Here is a 25,031-nt window from a genome sequence, read left to right as displayed (position 1 = left end):
TGTTAATTGCCTTTAAACGCATCTCAATAGCAGGCACATCTCATCATCGCTTACCCAGACTCACACGGGCGGTGACTCCTATAAAACGTCTGCAGATTTTAGAAGCATGATCGCCACTCGCACCTCTGAGGCCAGTGTCAAGGCCATTCAGAGAGACAAACACACACCAGTCAGCTATGTGGCATCATATGTTGACAAAATAACTAGTTGGTGGCTTCTCCTGACTTACCTTGATGCTTTACTTTGAATTACAATAATTCATTGCCAATTTGTGTTGATTGGGGTTGGTCTATACTACACCTTCTTCATGAATTACCTTACTTAATCCCCACAATAGCCCTGCAGGATAGTATTGTTTTCATTTTGCAGTTGAGCACAATGATGCATAGGCAGGTTTAGTGATTTGCCCAGGAAAATATAGGTCATATGTGAAAATACATTCAATCAAACCCACTCTGCCCGAGGCCAACACCCACGTGCTTAACTGGTTCGCACCCAGCCCAGGGACCAGGAGCAAGTCTAGAAGAGAGGTTCTCAGCAGGGAGCAGTGCAACCCCCAAGGGCCATTGTGGAGACTTTGCTGGCTTTCATCAAGGGGGCGGTGCTACTGGTACCTGGTGGGTGGAGACTAGGGATGTTGCTACGTATTACATGACAGGTAGCACAGCCCCCCGCAACAAGAAATTTTCTGGCCCAAAATGTCAACAGTGCCAAGATCGAGAAACCCTAATCTGGAATAAATAGCCCTCTTAGCTGGCTAGAAGCAGGCGTTAACTGAGGAACGTAGACACAGGGAAGCGCACGAGGCTGAGCTCTCACAGAACCATCTAGCACGGCCACTGTGCAGATAGAGGTGAATGGAGAGGAGGTAACATGAAGGACCAAAAGCATCTGTTACTGCCACCCAGCTAGACCAGTGCCGAGGAGTAGAATAAAATGGGGAAGCAGACAGCAACGGCCAGATGACAAGCAATTAACTAGGGTGGCCGGGAAAGGTCCCGGTGAGCTGTGTGAGATCTTAGGCAAGCTAGTGTCCCGCTATTGAGTCATAGGCTCGCAGCCTCAAAGCCACCCTTGTCCACTTGGCTTTGCCATTCTGCAAACCAGTGTCTGCTTTGTTGGCTGGCTCCTGGTCAGGTTCCTCTGACAGCGGGTGTAGCAGGGGCCTGGAAGCTGGAGGAAGGAGGGGTGCTCGCTCCTGCGAGCTTCCTGTCTGCTGTGGTTCCTGCCAGCGTCGCCCCTGAACACTCACTCGCCCCAGCAGAGGCGGTGCCTTCCTGGAGCAGCAGCCGGGGCCAGTTTACAGTCTTCCCAACTCTTGCAGAGCCGCCTTGTGGCAGCCCTCAGAGGGACAGCTCCCTCTGGTCAGCCCCACCTTCTCAGAGGTCTAAGTTTCAGCTCGGTGGGGTCCCTGCTCTCAGTTTCTAAGTTTTTGTGACGATTGTCTTTATTCTCTCAGCCCTAGAGCTCCCTGCAGTTGCTAACTCCACAAGGCTTCAAGAACGTTCTTTCAGTAGTTAATGACTATCTGCCTAGTTAACAACTTTTTATGTTAAAATGTTGTTTAAGTAACTGGCATGGTTTATGTCTCCTGACCAAACCTTATGAGACACAAGGAGAGAGGGAGGCGTGTGCATATGTGGGAGAGAAACATTCCACGTAGAAGGAACAGTAAGTGCAAAGGTCCTGAGGCTAGATCCTGCCTGGCGCACCTGAAGAACAGCAAAAATGTCAGGGGCTGAGGAGGAATGTAAGGAGTTGAGGTCAGCAAGGTAGCCAGGGCCAGAGCAGGGTGGGGGCAGCCCCACAGATCCCGATGAGGCTTCAGCTCCCACTACATGGGAGGAGTTTGAGCACAGCATCATGGACACAGTCTGAATGACCTCCCCGCAAGCCCCCTCTGGCTGGCCTATTGAAAGCAGATGGGATGGAGGCAGAATGCCTGGGTTCAAATTTTGGCCTTGCCACGTACTGGCCCTGTGAATTATTCCAAATGTTCTGGGTCATTGGGACATTAGATGATGCACATAAAATGCTTATTAGAATAGTGCCAGCCCAAAAGCAAGCACTCAATAAATGTCAGTATTGTTATCTGCTGATCAAAGCAAGACTTGGACCCAGTACTCACCATCCTGATTCAGAACAGAAATCCATTCCTTAGTAATTGATCAAAAATGTTTGTTCCCTTGATAATCGATCACAGAGCTAAAAGAAACCTTCAGGATGGCTTTACAGATAAAGATATAGCCCCAGAGAGAGACCATCATCTGTTAGACTGGCAAATGTCTTTCGGTTCTGTTTGGCGAGAGCAAGCGCTTACCTGCAGTGTCACGGGTAGAAAGTGGAGCCCAGGTGAGTGGGTGCACCTGGGCAGTTTCACATCCTGGTGGAGAAACACTGCTGTTTCCCAAGCAACAGCAATGCAGCAGGCAGCTCCCTTCAAGCTATTAATTTACTCAAACATGATGGGAGCCACATTAGGTTTGGTAATTACCTGAGTCTACAATTCATTCACTGAGTAATTAGCATCATTCTTGGAGCAGCCTGGATGTGGTAATTAGTGGCGTAATAATAGCCCCCTCTGCCTGCCCAGCCTGGTATTATCAGGAAATGATTAGACTATTACACATCACACTGCCCTCCCCTGCAAGCCGGTGCTCACTCACACTGGGTGGAGGGGCGTTTCGGGGGGAGGCTTGCAAGATGTTTTAATTATTAAAATATATAATGCCTTGGTTTAGAGATTCAACCCTAAGGCAGAGTTTCATGAAAGCTGGAGCTCTAGCACCTGGAAATGAATATTGTTACAGTGGGTGTTTTCTCCAGGAACATAAATCCTAAGCATTTATTCATTCAGCCACTTACTTACTTAAAAACATATTCTGAGTGGCTACCACAGTCCAGGCATGGTACCATGCCTTGGAGACACTGTCCCTGTCCCCATGGAGCCGGCGGTGCAGTGAGAGGACTCCAGGGTGAGATGTGAAGTCACAGCCCTAAGAGGTGTTAAGAGGGAGAGAGAGTCGGTGATGCTACGAGAGCAGGTCAGGGGGGCCAGTGGCCTCGGTTAGTGTGTCAGGGTTGTGTGACTGAGTAAGTGACAGGAGATGAGAACTGAAAGAAAGGTAGGAGTTCACCAGGCCAAGGGGACAGCAAAGGCCTGCAGTCCTGGGGGTGGGCATGTGTCTAAGAAGAGGGGGCAGAGTCCACAGAGGCCAGGCTGGGGACCACCGTGGCCCATGCGCAGTGAGAGCCGGCCGAGGCTGCAAGCAGAGCCAGTCCACGAGGATGTTACGTTTTATGGGACTATCCTGGCTGTGGTGTGTAGAATGAACTGGAATGAGGCTGGAATGGGAGCCTGGAGGGAAATTAGGGGTGAATTGTGGCTGTAATGAACTACTGCAAACTTAGTAGCTTAAAGCAGCACAAATTTATTATCTGACGTTTCTGGAGCTTAGAAGTGCAAAGTGGGTCTTCCAGGGCTTAGATCAAAGTGTTGGCAAAGGTGCCCTCGTCCTGGAGGCTGTGGGGAGAAGCCGTTCCTTGCCTTTTCCAGCGTTTGGAGGCTGCCCATATTCCTTAACCTATGGCCCCACTGTGCCAACCTCTGCTTCCATCCCCATGTCTGCCCCATCCTCCTGGTCCCTCTTACAAGGGCCCCTGTGATTACGGTAAATCCACACAGATACTCCAGGACCGTCGCCCCATCTCAAGATGCTTAGCTCCATCGCATCTACAAAGTCCCTTCTGCCCCGTAAGGTGACATATTCAGAGGTTCTGGGAGTTAGGATGTGGATCTCTCTCGGGGCAGCCACTATTTTGCCTACCACAGGTGTCCAGAGATGTCGGTGGCTCAGCGATGTGGGATGCCCATGCTGGAGGTGTTGAGAAGTGGCTGGATTCAGGATGTATCAGGAAGGGAACGCTGGCAGGACCTGCTGACGCACTGGACGCAGGGCCAGTGCGGGCATCCCGGGCCTGGGCGCGGCAGCGGCACAGAGGCAGGAAAAGCATGGATGGCGTGCTTGCTTGGAAGAGTGGTGAGTGTTCTAGGGCACGTCCTACACAGCAAGGCTGGGAGTGCTGGGACATGAGGCTTAAAGGAGGTGGCAGCAATATTATTGAGGGCTTAATGGCTAGGCTCGGGAGCTTGGGATAAATCCTTAGGTGACAGGGCGGTGGCTGCACTGAGGAGAAGGGGACAGTCGAGACACTGAGACCAGCGTGGAAGGAAAAGACAAGGTTATGAGCGAGAGCAGCATCGTGGGTGGGAGAAGAGAGGGGGACTTTGTCCAGGTTGATGGGCTGGACACCATCATTGACGCCACGGGGGGATGACCGAGAAGTGTCCAAGGTGAGTCTGAGTTTCCAGCCTGGGCAAGACAGTGGGTGCTAATGCCATTAACAATGGGGGCCCCAGCCACCCCGACCCTCCTCTTCTCCAGGGGAAGCACCCCTCAATTCCTCAGTATTCCTCACAGAGGGTTTCTCTTCTTCCTCAGCTTCCTGGTAGCTCCATTCTGGACTAGCTCATCTTTGTCACTAGAAAATGGATATTAAGGGATCCCGGCCCCGGGTCCAATCTTTGGTTATCAGTGGAATAAAGACCCAAATCCACATCTTATCTTATCATGCAGCTGTGCATTTTTTTTTTTTTTTTTTGGAGACAGAGTCTCACTCTGTTGCCCAGGCTAGAGTGCCGTGGCGTCAGCCTAGCTCACAGCAACCTCAAACTCCTGGGCTCAAGCAATCCTTCTGCCTCAGCCTCCCAAGGAGCTGGGACTACAGGCATGCACCACCATGCCCGACTCATTTTTTCTATATTTTTAGTTGTCCATATAATTTCGTTCTATTTTTAGTAGAGACAGGGTCTCGCTCTTGCTCAGGCTGGTCTCGAACTCCTGAGCTCAAACGATCCACCGGCCTCGGCCTCCCAAAGTGCTAGGATTACAGGCATGAGCCACCGTGCCTGGCCAACTTTGTATTTTTATACAGACATTTATAGCTATTATAAAACACGGAATGTTTCTTTTAAGGGTGCTCCTCTCCTGTCCTACCCCATCCTCCCCGCAGTCCTCAAGGACTCAGATTCCCTAAACATGTTTCCTCACTGTGGGGCACATCTGGTGCCTGTTTTCCAGTCCTTCCCCTGCAGGAAGCTCGACCTCCCGGTCATAGCAATGTCCGGCCGGAGAGGAGAGGTCCGAGTTAGACCATTGTGCTTCTGTCTCCAGGAAATATGTAACTGGAGATTTGGAGACACAATCGGGGTCTGTTAGTGCTTAGATGGAGAATGGGTAGGGCCCAGGGGAGCCAGTTTGGGCTCTTTTTCTCATAGAAGTGGAGAAAGGTGGTCTAGACAGACAAAAATTGGATGAGCATGGAAGAGCAGGCAAGAGACTGCATGGCCTCAGAGGAGTGGAAAGGTGAATGCTAGTCCCTGGGAACACCCCTATTCCTTCTTTTAATGCTAGTGAAGACTAGTAAACTTCTGGCTTTGGGAATCCTTGAGATATCCCAGTATCTTTCCAATAAATTTCCCCTTCATTTTTCTTCAGGAAGCTCTTACAACTTATGACAGACACTGTGAATTACATACTTGAACACATACACCCACACTTTCTTCTTTCTTTCTGGCAGAGACTGCCTATTAGTAAAGATAAAAGTGTGAGATGTATTGTAGCTAAGGGTTTGCCCTGTGATCCTCTCCTCTCCAATGGGAATGAAGGGTCTCCTAGGTGAATCTTCTGAAAAACTATTTCCTCCTGAATAAAAGACTAGTACAAGAAGAGTTTGCCTTCCCTTCTAACATTTGGTTGTGGTTATGTTAGGAAGTTGCAATGTTTGGAGCTTTGGCAGCCATTTTGTGACCATGAGAGGATCAATTATCAGGCTGAGAATGGCAGAGTAGAAAGATAAAAAGGATCTGAGTCTTCTACAGTGTTCTCTAATCACTAAATTAACCAACTCTGAAACTAACAAACTCTGGACTTTCTAACTTATAAATTGATAAATGACATTATTATTTAAATTAATTTTAGTTAGACATTGTAGGACTTGTCAACCAAAGCGTTCTAAGTTATACACTATACATGACCCCCTGACTTTCAGGTCTACAATAACTTCCCACATTCTACCACATCAAAATCTTATTCACCCTTTAAGACCCAGTCCAATTCCCACCTCCTTCCAGAAGACTTTCTACACATCCATCAGCATTTATTGTCTGTGAGAACACAATATTTATCTGCTACTGTTAGCTGTCCTGCTGGGTATGTGTCTGGCTTCCTGGTACTCCTGAAAAGCAGAATCCATATTTTGCCATATTGTAAGAGGTAACAATTGTTCAGTCCTCCTCCAGACCTTGCACTGTTTTTTAAATATTGCATTTAATATTTATAATGACTATGATGTCAGCACTATTATTTTATATGTCTCCATTTCACAGATGAGGAAACTGAGAGTCATGGAGGTTAATACTTGCCAGATCACTCAGCTATTGATTGGCAGAGCCAAGTTTCCAACCCAGGCATGCTAAAATCCAGGCCCCTTCCTGTTATTAGTATTTCCCAATGTTATTTCTTTTTAATACTTGATTTATAGCTCACATCACCTCACAGAGTGTGGTGAAGATCATAGACTCTATAGAAATATTGTTGAATATATAATGAATGAAACAATACACCCCTAACATTGCCTGGCCTTTGAAATGATCACAAAAAATATTGGCAACTCCTCTCCCACAGTAAAACTGTGTGTTGTACCACTCCGATGATCTCTGCATTCATGATGCTTCTTTCCCTTCTTCTATGCTCAATACCATATCTTCTAGGGTGAGTGTGGGGGGAGGCACAGTCTCCTCCAAACACCCCCATTTCAGAAACAGCTCTGATATGGACATTTCTAGATTCTGTTCTGTCTATGAAGAGACTGGAGAGGCCTTCCTAGCATTAAAGCTCGCATCATGGACTGGGTTCATTCCCCTGGAAACACCTGGCAGAGAAGCCGGGGAGTCTGAGGATGAAAAACGGATGTTTCCCCTTTTTCATCCTCAGATGGAAGGTCTCAAGGGGTCAAAGAAAGAGTGTGTATGGTGGGAGAAGGAAACAACAGGGTGTAGAAGTGTGACTTTTTTATTGTAGGCCATTAAGTCAGTAAAGCCTGATGCATCTAAAGAAAATGAGCTGCCAGAGGGTGTATATATGTGGGTGTTTCCATGAATCTTTAACTAGCAACACATCATTTATCCAAAAGTCAGTTATCCAGTGACTTCCACTATCCAGAAACCTGAACTTAGTTTTTTCAAAGACTCTGAGTCATCAAAGTAGTTATCGCAAAGGTGTGGACTCTTCTTGTAGTCTTCCCCAGTTTTTCTCTCATAGAACATTTAAGCTCAGTTTTCATACAGCTCTAGAGAGCTTGGTTCTTCCCCAACACCCAGCAGAGCAGCGAAGGGCAAGGGAAGTATATAATACCAGTAGCCAATGAGCTGATTGCAGGAAACAATGATAGCTGGTATGTGGCAAAGAGAAAAGAAACTAAGCAAGTCAACAAAAATCAACACAGAAAAACCAACTGGGGACATTTAGCACTGAGAAAAAACATTTCAAACATCTTCCAAGGTCATTACTGTAGCACGGGATAACTTATTAATAAAAATTCAAAATGCCAACATTGAGTAAAATTATTCAAAAACTGATTTGATACTGGGAAAATTCAAATAAAATCTACAGCTCAGTTAATAGTATTGGACCAATGTTAATGTTCTAGTTTTGCTAAATGTACCATGATAACATAAAATGTTGGCATGAGGGGAAGCCTTAAAAAAAAAACTAAAAAAAAAAAAGCACCATGATTTAGGATTTAGTCACAATCATTTGTTTAAGAAGTACAGCGTCCACCACTTACATCCAAGGAGATTAAGAAAGAGTTGGGGCACTGGGGATAATTCAGACTCGAGAACCTCTGAGGACCACAATTGTCATTCTACGGGGTGATTTCAGCTCCATCACAGCGTCCTTCTGCCATGAATCTTGGGAAGGCTGTGCTCCCAGAAGGGAAAAAGCCAAACACATCATTAAAAAATTAAAAAATAGGGAATAAAATAAATCTCCCAAGCATATTAATTTTTTGCCTTCAGATCAACAGCAGTCAAGCTTTAGAAGGAATATTGGGCATGGCAGGCCTGTGCCAATGACAGTGCACCCTCAATCTTGTCCAGTGAGGGCAGAAGACTAAACAAACTAAGGATGTTTTGTAGGAAGAAATAAATAGACACGGACAGACTCACAACAGACAGTGACAGACTTACAGAGCACGGTCACAGTTAGACAGGAACTGGTCTATTGCAGAAGAGCAGGAGGAAGCTGGAGACAGAGGAACAGCCACTTTAGTTGGCACAGAAAACAGCCACAGATGAGGGAGAGCCAAGCAGAAGGTGGTAAAGAAGAAAGAGAGAAAACACAGAAGTTAGTGGACAAGTGATCTCAGCCCAAATGAGCATGCCAATTTTCCTTAAAGCGCATTCGGGGGGGGGGGTTTGGAGTGGGACACAATTATTGCACAACATGGTTATGACACACTGTATGTCTGAAAATCACATTTACAGTTAGCATCTCATCTGAGTCTCACAACAACTTGGGATACTCACAGAGCTTGTTACTACCTTAATTCACTAAGCAATGAAACACAATCTCCTCTTCTCTCTTCTTTAGCTAATCTTCCAATGATATGTCTATCATAGGAAGAATCTTTGAAAATATAATTCAATATATACAGCCACTGCCTCCATACAGCCATCTCTGACTCTCTCACTATGATATTCCCCTTCTCTCTTTTAAACAAGAGGCACTTTCTGCTTCTAAAATTCATTTGACAATGTAAGATGCCTTACGTCAGTCCTTGCTGTGGCTTGCTACATGCAACTGTACATTGAAATAGCACATTTCTAGATAAATTATAAACCTCTTGGGGAAAAGAGCCATGACTTGTTCATCCAGCACAGTGAGGTATTTCACTGACCATTAATTGAGCAGTGGTGGTTAAGAGTCAAACATCCAGAATTCTAACATTAGCTCCATTACTAAGTAGCCTTGCAACCTCAGACCTTTCTGTGGCTCAATTTCCATATCTACAACATGGGGATAAAAACAGTTTCTCCATCAGTGAGTTCTGGTGAATAGTGAATGAAATAAGGCAGTTTATCATATATGCATCGTACCTGGCATAGTGCTCATAAATATTAGCTAGTATTATTTTAATCAAACTTCAAGTTAATTACATGATTAAATGGTGATTTGAACCTTCAATTTTTTCTTCCTTCGACGGACTCTTTCTAGTATTTTCTTAGCCTGATGGCATGCCCGGGTATCCTGAGCTAACAAGCTCTCTTAGGGCCATCTGAACACCATGTCTATTTGATGAAAATTTCCAATTTCAATAATTCATATGCTAGTGTGAAAATCTAAAAAATAAACTTAGAAACTTTCAATAGGCTCTGAATTACCAGTTGAAGATTTAACTATCTGGGTATCTGCATGGCATAGACTTCAAGGTAATAAGGACCCATTCACTCAGACAGCAGGAGCCTTGTTGAGTTTTAGTGCATAAATGGTAGCTGAGACCTCTCCTTCGCTCTCTATTTCCCACAATTAAGTGGTCGAGAATATTTCTATGGGGCTGGGACTACCCATGGGATAATATTATTATAAATCATTACAAACCATTAATACTTGGTATATATACATTATTTTATTGGACCTTAATTATTTAATTATAATTCTAACAACTTTTACCTGCTTACATATTTCCTCTTAAATCCAAGTAATGATGTTGTTTTTCTTGGATATAAAACCCTTAAAGAGTATAATGACTGGACTTCTGAGAGTACAACATGTAGATAGATGAAATTTAAAGTATTAATATAAAATAAAAATTTAGACTTTCAGAAACTGTATAATTTGTATAACATGCCTTATCCACAGTCTCCTGCTCATGTCAACCTTCCTGAATTAACAGTATAGTTTTCCTGGGACTTCTGGCTGTTTGCGTTTTCACTAGCTGGAATTATCATGTAAAACCACACCTAGTTGAACCTATATTTTTACATATAGAGATTATCACTTACATTTGCTTTGCAAACCATGATTTTACAAAGCCCTTTGCCACATATTAGTAGTATTCTATTTTCTACTCACCACAAACCCATGAGGTTGGTACTGTGAACAGAATTTGAACAGAAAAGGAGTTCAAACAGAAAAGGAGTGTTACACATCCCCTTCCCATTCCTGTACGATGTAGAGAACTTTAAATGACCACAGTAGCCTATGCCAACAGGTCAGTTTACCTTTCTTAAGTTCAGACATGTTTGGTATAGGCAGGATCTTAGTCTGTCAGCCTGGGACAGAGCTGAGGAGGTCCCAGACCCTGGAAGGAGCACAAGTGACTGCTGGCTTGGCTACTGTTTGGATGGTGATGGCCAGGGCTTGGCTGTTGGTTAGCCAGCTACCTGGCAGCAGGTGTGAGGAAGAACCAATGGACCCATAGGGGTGTCTTCTAGGACAGGGAGGTCGTCTCATCCTCTTCCTCACACTGAGAGCTCAGTGTCTCCTGGATGACAGTTGGTCCAAGAGCTGTTTCTAAGCAAAACTTATTTTCATCATCAGAGTCAGAAGCCATTTGTTTACCTTGGCAAATCCCTATATACAAAGCACACTTCATTTATTCTGCCCTCCATATCAGGGACAATGTTGAGGCTTCTTAAAGGAGATGATTTTCATTATTTTCACAGCAATAATATCAGGAAACACAAATTTACATACTGCTCAACACTGGAGTCTATTGCCTTAAAAAAAATCTAAGCTAAAGCTGGTTTAAGTACTACATGAAGTGACAGGGTAATATGTAGATATAATGACTACTTTCATAAACTAACTTTGAAATGTTAGCTGTTTTTATATAAAACTCACTCTAATGCTATACCACTGTGATCCTAACAGTTTTCTTTAAGCATCACTTTGAGCGTACGTTTTGCTCAAATGAGTCTTGCCATTGTCTTTGGCACAAATCAAATTAAAAAACAGTTCTGACCTGACCCCACCAGCTCCACTGTCAGAAACGTCCTGGCTCACCACCCGGACATTTCCCTACTCCAGGCACCTCTGCTTGTCCCTGGTGGCAGGCTAAGGTCTGGGACATTCTGCAGTCAGCTCTGCCCTGGGTCAGCACCATTAGAAGGCTGTTGGCTGCTGTTGATGAATCTTTCTCTGCAGCATAAACAATAAGTTCCTCCAGGGGGGCTGTGTTTGTTTGGTCAGGGCTTATTCCATTAGGTTTGGTCATCAGCAGTTGGCTGGTTACAAATGCAGTCCTGAGACCAAATGGCTGGAATCCAATTATCCCAGCTTCCTGTCTGCAGAATACTGCCAGGGAGGAGCACAGTCATGTTTGCCTGCCTTGTCAGGCTCCCAGGACTCAAAGTATATCATTTGGAGAAAACTAACAAACAACAGATCCTCAGATATTTTGATGGAGAGGCAGCATTGTGTGGAGAGAGGACACGCTGGTCCAGAATGCAAAATCTCTGGCGCTACTCCACGTTCCGCCTCTTCCTGGCTTGGTGTCTATCTCTTCACCTCTTTGAGCTTCAGTTTCTTAGTTATTATAGGAATATCATTACACCAACCACTGGGTTGTTGGGAGCTTCTAATGAGATGATGGATGTGAAAGAGCTTTGAAAATGTTAATCATGATGATGATGACTGTGATGGAGATGATAAAAACAATGACAGCTGACATTTATTGAGTATCTACAAGAAGGATACTGTCCTAAGTGTTTGATGTGCACTGTCTCATTTAATACTCACAAATGTCTTTTGAAGAACTGGTGATGATTCTAATGATGTATTAATAAGAGCAGCTAACATTTCTTAAATGTTGACCATATACGAGCCTCTAGCCTCCGCATTTTATGCATATTAACACATGTAGCCTAACACGGTGTGAAATCAGTATGATTATCATCTCCACTTGACATATAAGGAAAATTAATTACAAAAGTTGGGTAATTTGCTCAAGATCATGCTGCTGGTAAGAGGCCACAAGGATTCCAACACAAGCAGTCTGACTGTAGAACAGGAGTTGCCAACCTTTTTTTAGAGTTGGCAAACTTTTCTTATAAAGAACTAGATGTAAGTATTTTAGGCTTGATGCTACAGAAAAAAATAAAAAATGAAATATAAGATATTATCACTGAGTTAGAGATACTGTACTTTTGACACAGTCGATTTCTAAACCGAATATAGTTTTTCCTCTTAGAACAGACTTGGGGACAAGGTAGAAGGCTGAAAGTGAGCAGACTCAATGCCTAACACAGTGCCTGATACATACCAGACATATAATAAATAATTTTCTATGGAGTGAAATAATTCCGATTTCTGATAGAATTCAATCATTCCCCAAAATCTCAGCCATTTTCCCAGATTCTTCTGGACCTTGCATTTGAATGTGCAAATGAAGACAATAAATATTCCTTAATTTAAGTTATAGGGAATTGGTAACAATTTATGAAATAATTTCCATAGGACTATTTGGAGGAAAGAAAGATGTTATGTGCAGAAATACTATTTTTACCTGCCACACGGTAGGTATTTAATACAAATTAATTTAAATGAGGATAAGCAGAATGATGAAATCAATTGCAATTATTCCTTACATTCCTGAGATGATAAAAAGGTTGTTCCATTTCTATTATCTCCTGGGACAGTCTGTCTAGATGGAATCAGTGTATTCTGTCAATTAAAGGGTAAATTTCACCTTGTACTGTTTGTTATTGGTGGTGGCAATGTTGGTATTAGTGGCATTGGTTAGTTTTATGTTGAGATAGCTAATTTGGATGTGTCTCTTTTGTGTGCAGGCCTAAGAGCATCCATGGAGATTGTGCTTGCTGCCCTTGGGGCCTAGGTCCTGTGGAAAACGTATTAAATAGATCAGGGTGGGCTGGATTAGGTTTCACAGACAAGGTAGTCCACAAACTCAGCCTTAGCTTCAACTGGTTAGCAGGCTGCAGCCAAGCAGGGAGACATCACATATGGCTTGACAGCTGGAAAAGGAAGTGGGAGTTGGCCCAGTTTTACTCATTCTACTCTGAATTGAGCGCTGTGCTGTGGGTGTAGAATACCGATGAGCAACGGGGAACCACGGAAAGTTCTTGAGCTGTTGAATATGGAAAATTTTAGGGAGGGTGCTACTTTAGTTTTTCTTTTTGTTATCTGTTGTGTGTGTGATTTTAAAAACAGATCAACCTGACAGTGTGTACAGGTGTAAAGGGAAAAGAGGTAGAAGGTAGTGGCAGTTGTCCTCGTGTGAAATGATGGGCAACAAGCTCTGAGAGGTGGCAGTGAAACCAGAGAGAGACCAGATAAGTCTTTGCAAAGTAAGAGAATTTGGAGACTAACTGGAAGAGACTTGAAAGCTACAGAAATCAGAGATGACTTCCCACCTGGAACATTAGACAAACAATAATGATGATAGTGATATTTTGAACTGTCGCTCAGTCCTACACATTTTATAATACAGTGTCTTAATGAGCCTCCTTGGACTCACCACTTTTTGCCTAGCTTTCTGGTTTTTGTGACTGTACCTTTTCCCATCTATTAACGTAGAAGCCATCAACAGCCATTGAGCAAAACTGATTTATGTATCTCTCTTCTAACAGCACAAAAACATTTGTCAAGTGAATGAATAAAATTTGCTGAGGTGTCTAGGGCCGTTTGTTTCATGAGAAATTTGAGATCATGAAGAAGAACTTTGAGCCTTGACAGACGTTACTGAGCTGGTGAGTGGCAAAAAGCAAGGTGAAACCAGAATTCATGTTTTGTTTTGTTTTTCATCATTCAGGGTACCACAGTGAAACCAACAGCTGCAATAGAAAAGTCTGAATTAGCAAATAAATGCCAGGAAATTGGGGAATAAATAGCGACTGCTCTCCACTATGAAGGCTACTATTAAGTGAGACAGAATTCAAGAATGATTTTGACCTTTTAGTCTTACAAGTTCAGTGTTTCCAGAAGGCTCTGTGTTGAGGGGAGGAGATGTGGCAATAAGGGTGATCCTGATAAGACTACTGTCTCGTAATTCCTTCCACTGACTCACACCCTTTGACTGCCCACTCTTAGCCCACTGGGACAAGAGGTCCCACCAGAAATGGTGCCTCGGCTCAGCCAGCCAGGGGCTTTTCATTTCAAATCATGAAACCCTGGGTCGAGTTCCCTTTCACAAAGCCTTAGTAACTGATGACTCAGGTTCCCCAGTGGCAAGTCCCCGAGGATGATGAAGAGAGATTGCTATAAGGCTTTGGAGAAAGAACGTGGAGTGGAGAGGGGTGGTGGTCTATGTTATGGCCAGGAATGTCATCACTAAGCAGTGGCATATGGGCCCCCATTTGGATCCTGTTGACAAGAGACCATATACTAATGGTTACCACGCTAATTCAAGGGACCAAGGATGGAATGAAATGACATAACCACCTAATGCCATTCAATACTGAAAAAGACTCAATTGAAATTAAATTGTCTGATCTCAACCAAGTTTTTAAAAATATAGATAACCTCTGCCCTTTCCTTCAAGGCTCCAGAGCAACTTAAATGACTATTCATCCAGGCTACCAGGCTACTCACACATATTATAAAATGTCTTCTAATTTCAGAGGGAGTATATCTTCAAAGTTTGATGCCATTGTGTCTGTCTCTCACCTTCTAGGCAGGCAGAAAAATACAGCATGGGTTCTTAAGGTAGGCAAATCTAGGTCTGTATACTGGCTCTCTCATTATTACTTATAGGACCTTGGGTCAGAAACATTGTCTCCTTAAGCCTCATCTGACTTATCCATAAAATGGGTGTTCTATAAAATAATAACAAAAATAATAATAGAAACTACCAATTATCTTCCTGGCAGTGTTCTAATTGCTATGATAGACATAATTTTATTTAAATTATACAACCTCATGAGTTAGGTAGTATTAACACCTCTATTTTTACCAATGAAGAAACTGAAACGCAGAGAAATTAACTTGCCCAAAGAAACAAAATTGGCAAGTTGAGAAGCTGGGATTCAAGCCAGTAAAGACTTGTTTTGAGAATTACATGATATGTAAAGCAGACATATTAATATCTTAGCTGCTCAATAAAGTTGCATCATTTTACCCTCTTAGGAGGTGAAATGTGACTTGTTTATGAGACACATGAATTGGAGAAGATCAACGGACACTTCAGATGCTCCATAACAAGACACTGAATGACACCCAGACTGCATTTCCTGCCCATACACATTGTGTGTATCTTTCTTCTCTACCTCTGTAGCCAAATCCCCCACCATCTCCATCATCTCCTCAGTAGTCTTCTTCGCCTGCCCCTTTTCAGATTAGACAACTGGCACAGAAACAATCACTGCCTGCTACTTCCACGATTTCCCTGCTCCTGGTTTTTCAGCACTTTCCATGCGACCCTGCCTACTACTTCTGAACTTCAAATGCCATGGAATCCATTAATAACAGTAATAATAGTAACGGCCACACTTCAGCGAGAGTTTACTGCATGCCAGAGACTGTGCACCACTGTTTATCCGCTTTAACCCACTGAAGCCTCAGTACAACACCCTGGTTGGGGAATGTGCTAGCATTATTCCTTCGCAAAGAAGACACTGAGGCTCAGAGGGTTAAGGAAGTTGGTTGTGTCACACAATCAATAACTGATAGAGCCTAGATCTCAACTCAAGTGTCATTTAATGCCAAAGCCCATGCTCATAACCAAAGAAAGTTTCTCAATTTACAGGTGGCAAAACTTAAGGCAGAAAGGGGCAGGGATGTGCCCAGTCATACCACAAGTTAGTAAGGATATATGGAAATACATTTTCTGACATCGTTTGAACATGCTCTATTAGACCCTAGCCTGAGTAACTCTTGCCATGTCCATTCTACCTCCACAGCCTGGTCCACCCTCCCTTCCCTCCATGCTGTCTCAATAAATGCCATTACTGGTGAAATGGTGGTCAGTGTTCTCTAGTATCCTACAATGTCAAGTAACTGACATGACTTCAGTCTGATTCATCACTGCATCCTATAAACACGAAACTTTAAGTTCAAGTCCTTTTTCAATAGAATGAACCAAAAAGAAAGTAAAACTTACCATAAATCAGGGAAATAATGGTATTTTGAAACTCTAATCCTTTTGCTACTTGCAAGAAATATGATAAACATCTTGATTTTATTCAAAACTGTCACAGAAAGATTTTCCTCTTATCAGAAGGCTGCAGCTTTTGCAGTGGGTGGAGTATTAATGGCAGAGCAGCAGTGAGATTTGGGGCTGAAAGATTCCAGGGAGATGGGGCCGTGGAGATGCTGTTAAAAAGGAAAAGCACTGAATTCTTCTAAACAAGTGAATTCAATGAATTTACTGGATAGCTGCAATGCACAAAAACCTGTGTTGGGCACTAGAAAAAAAAAAGATGAGCAATAATTGGTGACCATTCTAAAGGAGCTCAAAATCTGGTAGGGGAGCTCAGAAAGGGCATAATTAATGAACCACACTGAAAAGCATACCAAAATGTCATCGGAGAAGAGCACATAATGTATTTGGGGTTTGGAGTAGGTCAAAAACCTCATGCTGTCCTGGAGGCTGAAAAAGACTTCAAGTAGAAGGTGGCATTTGAAATGGACCTCATAAGAGATGCTGGAGAAAGCCTGCCCCATGGGAAGAGCAGCAGGACCAGTAGCCAGAACGGGAAAATGTAAAGAAAAAGTGAGTGGCGCACATAGCACATTGTTTGCTTTGCAGAGATAAAGAGGAAATGCTGGAGGTAGACTCAGAAAAATTATTGGTAGACAGTGAGGAGTCCTCCAGGAATTTTGATCGGGGAAATGGCATGCTCAAAGTTGTGTTTTACAGACTCATGCCCCAGGCCAGAGGACAGATAAAGTCCACTGAAGAAGGATGATGTCACTAAGGATGTAGATAAGGAAATTCATGAGAAACCTACTTATTCTGTGACTAGATTGATTTCCCCTTATTTCTGATAAAATGAGTAGTTTTAATAGGAAACCACTTTCTGGCTGGCCTAAAATCAGTCTTTCCTTCCGGTTAGATGTTATTTGGAATTAGCTAACCTAAAATCAAAGAGGAATTACTGCATAAATACATCTTCGTGTACAGACAGCCAACACTCCATAGAGAAAGAGGGGAGGAGAAGGGCAGAAGAGGATCTATCCATTTCAAGGGTGGTTCTTGCTGCCACGAAAGCAGGCTCCAGGTGGATCAAGTCCCCCTCAGTAAATAATGCTGGGGGAAAGGCTTGCCTTGGCAGGCCCTGGGCTGCATTTCCAGCTCCAAATAATCTCTGTGTCCTTGGGCAAATTCCAGGCTAACTTCTCTGATGTTCAGCTTGGTTTCTTTATCCATATGATGGGAAAATGATACTGACCTTGCAGTGTTAAATAAGGTAACTCATGAGGCTGGGCCCAGTGGCTCACAGCCTGTAATCCTAGCACTCTGGGAGGCTGAGGATGGAGGCTCGCTCGAGGTCAGGAGTTTGTGACCAGCCTGAGCAAGAGCGAGACCCCATCTCTACTAAAAGTAGAAAAAAATTAGCCAGACAACTAAAAATATATAGAAAAAAATTAGCTGGGCATGGTGGCGCATGCCTGTACTCCCAGCTACTCGGGAGGCTGAGGCAGAAGGATTGCTTAAGCCCAGGAGTTGGAGGTTGCTGTGAGCTAGGCTGATGCCATGGCACTTTAGCCCAGGAGACAGAGTGAGACTGTGTCTCAAAAAAAAAAAAAAAGGTAACACGTAAATGCTTCCCAATGGCGTTGCCACATAGCATGTAACTGGTGAATGGTATCTAATGCTATGGAATCATTATTGATCTTTACTTCTCTGCTCCCAACTTCTACCACTCTTCCCACATTCACTGAGCTCCAGCCAGCCATGGTAAGTGCATTCCTGACCCAGTGCACATGTGTTAATATTTGCTGTTCCCTTTGTCTGACTCGATATTCCTCCAGATCAAGTATTCTTGTCCCTGGTCACAGAGTTCACCTCCTCCTTTAAGCCTTTTCTAACAACCCCAGCTGACACACCCTCTTGCCTGTTTCTATGTTTTATGTTCTTTATAGCACATGTCAGCATCTAAACTTGCCTAATTCATGTATATATGTCTCCTTGTTCATTTTCTGGTTCCGAAAAAGAGAGAGCAGAGAACTTTTAAGTATTGTTTATTAATAGACCTGTGGCAACAGACCCAGCTTATAGCTAGTGTTCAAAAAGTATCTGTTTCTCTGAATGCTATAGTGCTATTGAGAGAATTCAGCCATTTTACAAACAGAAACCACCTAGCACACAGTAAGTGCCAAATCAATGCTAGTTTTTCTCCCTTGGATGAGTCTGGAGATGGCTGCTCCAAAGTGAAAACAGGCAATTTGGAAAGAGAGCAAGAAAGGAGACAGTTTCCCAAGGCTAGGTTAGTGTGGAGACTGTTTCCGCAGGAGGTCTCTGGGGTCTAGTACTCTGCCTGGACATAGCAGGTACTTCCCAGCTGGTGAAGCCTCAAATTTTCATTCTAGGAGGAAGAGATCTTCTAAGTGGGAGATATGATTCTGAGGAAAGTGTTGTCACCTCAAAAATGAACTCACAGCAGTATTATGAACAACGCTTCGGAAAAACCAGGAGCAGGGGGAAAAACAAGCACTATCACAGACCTTTAGAGGATATTCCCTGTCCAGCTGCTTAGGACTTTAGGATCCCAAGAAAGTTCCTCCCAGGATATGAATTGTAATGAGCAGAGATGGGGGATCCAGACATACCGATTCCCCATCCTGTTTGACCTTTGTATACAGGGGGATTTCATGTAAATTTGTGCATGAAAAAGGGATTCTGATTTGAAAATCTAATCCTTGTCAACCGCAGTTTATATATGAGAAGACAGAGAGCCCAAGAGTTGAACAGAGGACCTGGACTAGCTCTCTTCTCCCTGACTGCTAGCGGGAGTCTTTGTACTGCCACACTCTCAGAGGAGATGAGACCTGGACTTCATTGACACATAATCTGGGCCTAAGAGAGCTGGACTCCAGGCTCTGGGTGGTTCATGACACCAAAAAAATTTAAAAAGGTTTCAGCAGAGAGGCACATGCTTAATAACCTCAATCCAAGACCTCTGGACATACACTGTCACGCTGCCTTGAATGGTTCCTCATGATTCGTGCCCCGAGAGTGGCTGGGTAGATCCCCATCCTCTGCTTGGGGGGTGACCATGGAAGAGATCTGTCCTCGTGCTTGAGGCCTTGAAGAGGGTGGCAGACAGGCAGACAGATAGATAGAATCACACGATCTAGGGGCCCTGGGCTTCTCGCTTTCCTTTGAGGAGAACCTGATACTGAAGACAGGAAATTCTCCAGCTTCGAACAACCATAGCTTCTGCGGAATGCCCAGGGCTCCTGGAGGTTACAGAGAAGCTCCATAGAACTGAGGCATGGGGATTGACTTTGGCATTTTTTTTTTATTGTATATTCAAAATTCAGTTATTAGTTTTAGGACTTAAGCTTTTCCTTCATATATAATTTATATAAACATGTACATAATGCACTCAACCATATGTATAAATTATCAATGTTTATCAATAAATAGAATTTATGAATTTAAAAAATCTATATAAACCTTGTTTTTTCCATAACACATTCCTGGGAACTTCATCAAAAAGTAGATAATCATAAAGCCAAGGGTGCTTTCAATGGAAACAAAGTTAGAATTGGGGGTCCTGGTACCTTCAAAGCATTAACTTCAAATAAATCACAGATATAACTAATAATCTCATAAAACCAAAGATACAGCCATCATTCAAATTTATAATCCTTTGAAATTATAAAATTAGGTTCCACATTCTATAAAATGGGCACACATGTACTTTATGTGTTGATTACACAAGGGGACTCAGTGCATTGTAAACTGTATGAGTGGCCCCATTTGTAATTCTACTCTATTAAAAATGTAAACAAAATTAAGGTGTTAGCTAAAATAACATTAAGCCATAATTAGCAATCATTTACACACACCATCAGATCAGGAAAAATCTCAGAAGTTATCTGGTTCAGTATCTTAGCAGACCCTTTATGTAATATTCTTGTTAGCTGGTCATTTGTAGTCTGGTCCATGTTTGATTTTTCTCATAGAATTTATATATATTGAATTTATAAAATGGGGATTATTTCAAAGGCCCCAGTAATTTTTTCTCCTTATACATTTTTTATCATGGCAAACAAGCATTTGAATTTATTCCACGTGTCTTTGAAGTTATATGAAAACTGAGGTTCATTCTTACCAAAATTAGCCTGTGGTCCTCACTCTCCCCATCCACTCCTTTACTTTGAGAACAATAAAATCCCTTTAAATGAAAGCATTTGCAATGTATAAATTTGTGTGTTAGACAACCTGGAATGACCAAAGGAGGAGGGGTAGATTTAGAAGAATCAGTACCCAACGGGTGGTCCTCGGATCTTATTTTTCAACATAGAAATCTCATTCTCTAAGTTGGTTCACCTTTTGGTGAATAAATTCTTAGTCCTTGAATGCTCAGTCGCATCCACAGTAATCCAAAATATCCAACATAATAACAAACATGTAGAATGGCATTTTGTGATTTACAGAATGTTTTCACAAAAATTGTCTTATTTATCTTCATAACAGCTTTGTGAAGCAGGGAGGAGAGATTGTCTCTGAGGCCAGAGACATTTAGCCATTAGTTCAATTCACCCAGTAAGTTAGTAACTGACTCAGCATACGTGCTATGTCTACACTGTTCCCCTCCTCACCAATGTGCTCACGGAGGCAGGGGGTAGAGTGTATGGGCAGCATAGCAGATTGGCCAGATCTCATCACTGGGTCCAGAGACCAGAGCTATGAGGCTCAGAAGCTTGCCGCTCCCTTCTTTGCATTAGAAAAAACCATCCTCAAAAGGGGACTTGACTCCTAATGGTGGTTGCTGAGCCTAGAGAAGGCAGAGGAACAATGACTTGAAAAATCCAAGGGGATTGCTCTAGCCACAGAGTCAGGGTGCAAGTTACAAGTTAAATAAAAGTTCTTCATATTTGACAGGAATAGGTTCCCAGACAAATCTGCTCCACTGATCAGCGTGAGTCCCAGCCGACACAAGGAGCACTTCAGCATGGAGAGGTATTTCTCAATGGCATTCAGGAGTCCTAAATAACATTTCTCTTTCAGAGGCTATTTCCTTTCCCTAGGCATGACTTTCTCCCCAAGAAAATTAAGCCTTCACAAGACAGAGAATTTTTTCTTTTTGGTTTTTTTTTTTTTTTTGTATTTGGACAGTTTGGACAATCTTCTCTTCCTTATTCCAAAGTTTCTTTCCTGTTGGGTTTGATTCCAGAACTAAAGTAAACAACAATGGAAATGATAACTGACACATCATAAGTAGCAAGAAAAAAGAGAGCATGATAAATAGTCCTGAGATGCTATCAAATCACAGCCAAGATCAAAGTTAGAACTTCACATGGCTCTGGGAAGTGGCATTTACCGCCCTGGGAGCTTTGTTCTGGGGTAGTTGGCAAGAGCCATGGACTCAGCTTTGAAAGAAAGACATCCACGTTAGTCTAGAGGGCAAAGCCTGCAAGGTGAGGGGTCTAGAATGCCCGAATGAGAAGGGTGGTTCCTTTGAAACAGAGCCAAAAGGCAGGCAGGCCACGGCTTTTCGAGGTAGCAGACAGCTATAGCAGCATCCTGTGGTCCTAGAGATAAAAATAAATCTTAGAGATCTCCTGGTCCAAACCTCAGTCGAGAGAAACAGAAAGGGAGGTCCAGAGATGAAAGGGAATTGTTCAAGATTCACAGCTTAGTAGGGGCAGAGCCAGGGCTGGACCTTGGGTCTCTGACTTCAAGGCAAGGATTGCTTTCCCACCCCCAGCAGGGCTGGGTCCTGCCTCCTGCACCCGGGGTCCTGCAAGGATCCCCTGAGAAGTCCACACAATGTGAACGGCTCTCTCCTTCGGCAGCAACAGGGCCAGACTGAAGGGTTTTCAACCGGTACCGTGCACTTCACCGCGAGCTTGTGGAACAGATTCCAGAGACTTTAAAAACACCTGCGAGGCCGCCAGCCCTGCCCGAGCCTCTGCGGGAGAAGATGTCCGGTTCTAGCCCGACAGGAGGGCGAGGGTGTCAGAGCAGCCGGGCCTGCGGCCGGGCGCCGGCGACAAGCTGGCTGTCTTCGGCTTCCCTCCGGGCTTGCCGCGGGGACCGTTTTCCTCCGACAGATCCCGGCCCCGTGTCTTCCGCGAACGTGGATGGAGCGTGTCCCGCAGCGGACGGCGCGGCACGGGGGGACGCGGGCGGGCCAAGAGGACGCACGACTGCACCCAGACACGGGGAGGGGACGTGCCAGCGGGCGGCACAGGGCGGGGTGGAGAAGGGACTGGGGCGGTGTGAACAGGGCTGCGACGGACGCCACCGAGCAAGTAACACGAGCTCCTGGAACAAACTGCGACCAAGACGGGAGCGGGGAGGATGTGTTTTGACAATGTCCGCCCGCAGACACAGCAAACAGGGCGTATCTGGAGACATCTGTGACTGAGATAGGACACGGCAAGCGATCGTGTCTGGGACACGAGAGAGACAGACCAGGCACAGTACGGAGAGCACGTCAGGGACACCAGAGACCGGGAGACAAGAGCGGAGACTCCAGGAAGGGGGAATCGGAGAGGGGACGAGGAGGCCGTCCTGCCTCCCGCCTCCCTCGAGCGCCACCTGCTGGAATCTCGGAGGGAAAGCCCGGGGTGCTGGGGGGCCCGCACGGGCGGACGGAGGCCGCGGGCGAACACCGGGTGCAGTCGCGCACGAGCAGCGGCTCGGGACCGGGCCCTCCCTCGGAGGCACGGCTGTCTTCTGGGTCAGTGCCCCAGGGGCCTAAGTGTCACTGGGCTGAGCAGCCACCAAATGAGCAGTTGCTGGGGGGTGGCACTGACTCTCCCATTGGCCACCACACTCCACTGCATCCCTAGAGAGAGGAGAAGATCACAGAACCTCAGAGTTGGAAGAGACGTCATGGATCATCTCATGAAAGAGCCCACCCGGTGCAGGAGCCCTCTTGTGCCATGCAGAGGGTGGTTGCTTGGCCTCTGCTTGGGAATCTCCGTGACAGGCCAGCCCATATTCATTTTGAGCAATGTTAGACATTAAAAAATAGCCTATTATTGTTCAGGCAAAATCTGCCTCCCTGCAACCTCTACCCAAAGGAACTAAAGAGCCTGCCAAGCCCACTCAAAATTCTGCCTTCTACTAATTATATCCCCCCAAGTTTTCTCTTCTCCAGGGTACACATTCCTATCTTCCTTAATAGTTCATTATCCTATTATGGTTTCCAGATTATTTTCCATCACGAGCACTGTCCTCTGAACACAATTCATAGTAGGATGATCTCTTTTGAATTATGGTACCAAGAAAGAGCACAAATCTTCACAGTGAGCCTTATATCATGTGCTTTTCATCATCAATCTAGTTTACTCATATAAATGTGGTCAAATTCATTTCATTCTAACAATGGTAATAAATTGCTGGCTTATACTGAATTCGTTGCCAACTTTTATCTTTTTTGACACAACAGCTGTCGATTCCTGAGGTTCTTCATTACACTGGTGCAATTGACTTTATTCATTTATTTATTTGAGCCAAAATATAGTTCATTACATTTGTCCAAGTTAAACTTCATTTTACTGGTTTGGTATCATTTTAGTCTGTTGAGATCATTCTAAATCAAAACAATTTCAATATTCAAGATATGATTATTTAGCACCTACTAGACTTTAAGGATTTTTTTCAAGCACACACGAAGATAAAATCATCTACAGTGCTACTTAGATCTTTCCGTTTAGTGCCATGTGCCTTCTAGATTTTCAGTCAAGGTAGAAAGTGTTGAACAGGACACAGCTAAAACACAGCATCATGATACACCATGACAGGCTTCCTTACAGTCAAACACTTAACACTCACTGTGCCTGAGAATGGATCCACCCTGGCAGGCTTTATACAGTGCTTTGCTGAAATGCCTCTGCCAAACAGAAAATCTGTCCTAGCAGACAATGAAATTATTTGACACGAAGTATTTTTTTAATGGAACAACATTGACTCTTGCTCACAAATTATTTGTGTAATAAATGTCTCAGAATTTTGGTAAGGTTTATTTCAAGCTACGGTCTATGGTTTCTAGAGTCTAGCTTTATGGTGTTTTTGAAGAATTGGGGCAATATTTACTGGTCTCTAAGCTTCGACCTATTCCCCAGTTCTAGAAGAGCACCATTCAGAGGTATTAGCAACAATTCCTTTAGGCCCCTTTTGGCTCAGAGGCAGTTAAATGCTTTCCATCAGTCGTGGACAGCAACTTTCTCCCCATAATGTTCTCTTCTTTCCAGTTGGAAGTCTATTCTTATTGCAGCAGAATATGCAAGATTTCTTCCCTAAATAATGAGATCTAACTATTTCTGGGTTTGTTACTTGCTCTGAACATAGCTTTTGATTCATCCTTGGTTATACATTCCTTCTTCCAGACTTTCCACAAGTCATTTTAAAGTGTAAGCTCTCTAGATAACTCAAGATGTGCCCTTATGTCTTTAAATGCTCACTTACATTTTTATTTGTCTTATTCATTGACTATATCTATTAAGAGAAAACAAGAATAAATGGAAGAAAGAAAGAAAAGGAGAAAAGAAAGGAAGGAAGGGAGGGAGGGAGGAGGAAGAAAAAAAGGAAAGAAGAATTTCTCATCTCTCATTGACCAAATTCCCTTTGTATCATATTTGTTATTATTGTCTTTATTAGCAACAATGAAAACAGGCACCCACTAGTGCAGCACTTTCGTGCCAGGCACTGGGTTAATAAGTGCATTATAAGCATTCATTCATGCATGTATTTTATAGCCATTTAACAGACAGGAAACTGAGTTTCAGAGAGTTTAAATGATTTTCCCAAGTGTACACAGTTAA

The 25,031-nt window shown here is 43.7% G+C and overlaps 1 protein-coding gene across 5 annotated transcripts in view; it reads right to left on the bottom strand.

The window, feature by feature from the left end:
• Window positions 1-25,031, bottom strand: part of HTR4 (5-hydroxytryptamine receptor 4) — a 128,932-nt gene that overhangs the window by 840 nt on the left and 103,061 nt on the right. The window contains exons 5-6 of one of the 5 annotated variants that reach the window (XM_045552709.1): window positions 24,002-24,121; window positions 22,760-23,050 (exon numbers count right to left, since the gene is read on the bottom strand). The exons of 1 other annotated variant lie outside the window; for it this stretch is intronic. In XM_045552709.1, the coding sequence (XP_045408665.1) occupies window positions 22,960-23,050; window positions 24,002-24,121 (211 nt within the window). In that variant the 3' untranslated portion in view covers window positions 22,760-22,959. Of the gene's footprint in view, window positions 1-16,435; window positions 16,542-21,210; window positions 21,433-22,759; window positions 23,051-24,001; window positions 24,122-25,031 lie in introns of those variants that run through there. 3 more of the 5 variants (XM_045552713.1, XM_045552712.1, XM_045552710.1) reach the window with 3 other exon arrangements.

Source organism: Lemur catta, chromosome 5, assembly GCF_020740605.2.
Source record: "Lemur catta isolate mLemCat1 chromosome 5, mLemCat1.pri, whole genome shotgun sequence".
Classification (NCBI taxonomy): domain Eukaryota; kingdom Metazoa; phylum Chordata; class Mammalia; order Primates; family Lemuridae; genus Lemur; species Lemur catta.
Note: the sequence above shows the minus strand (reverse complement) of the source record. Positions and strands in the feature narration are given on the sequence as shown.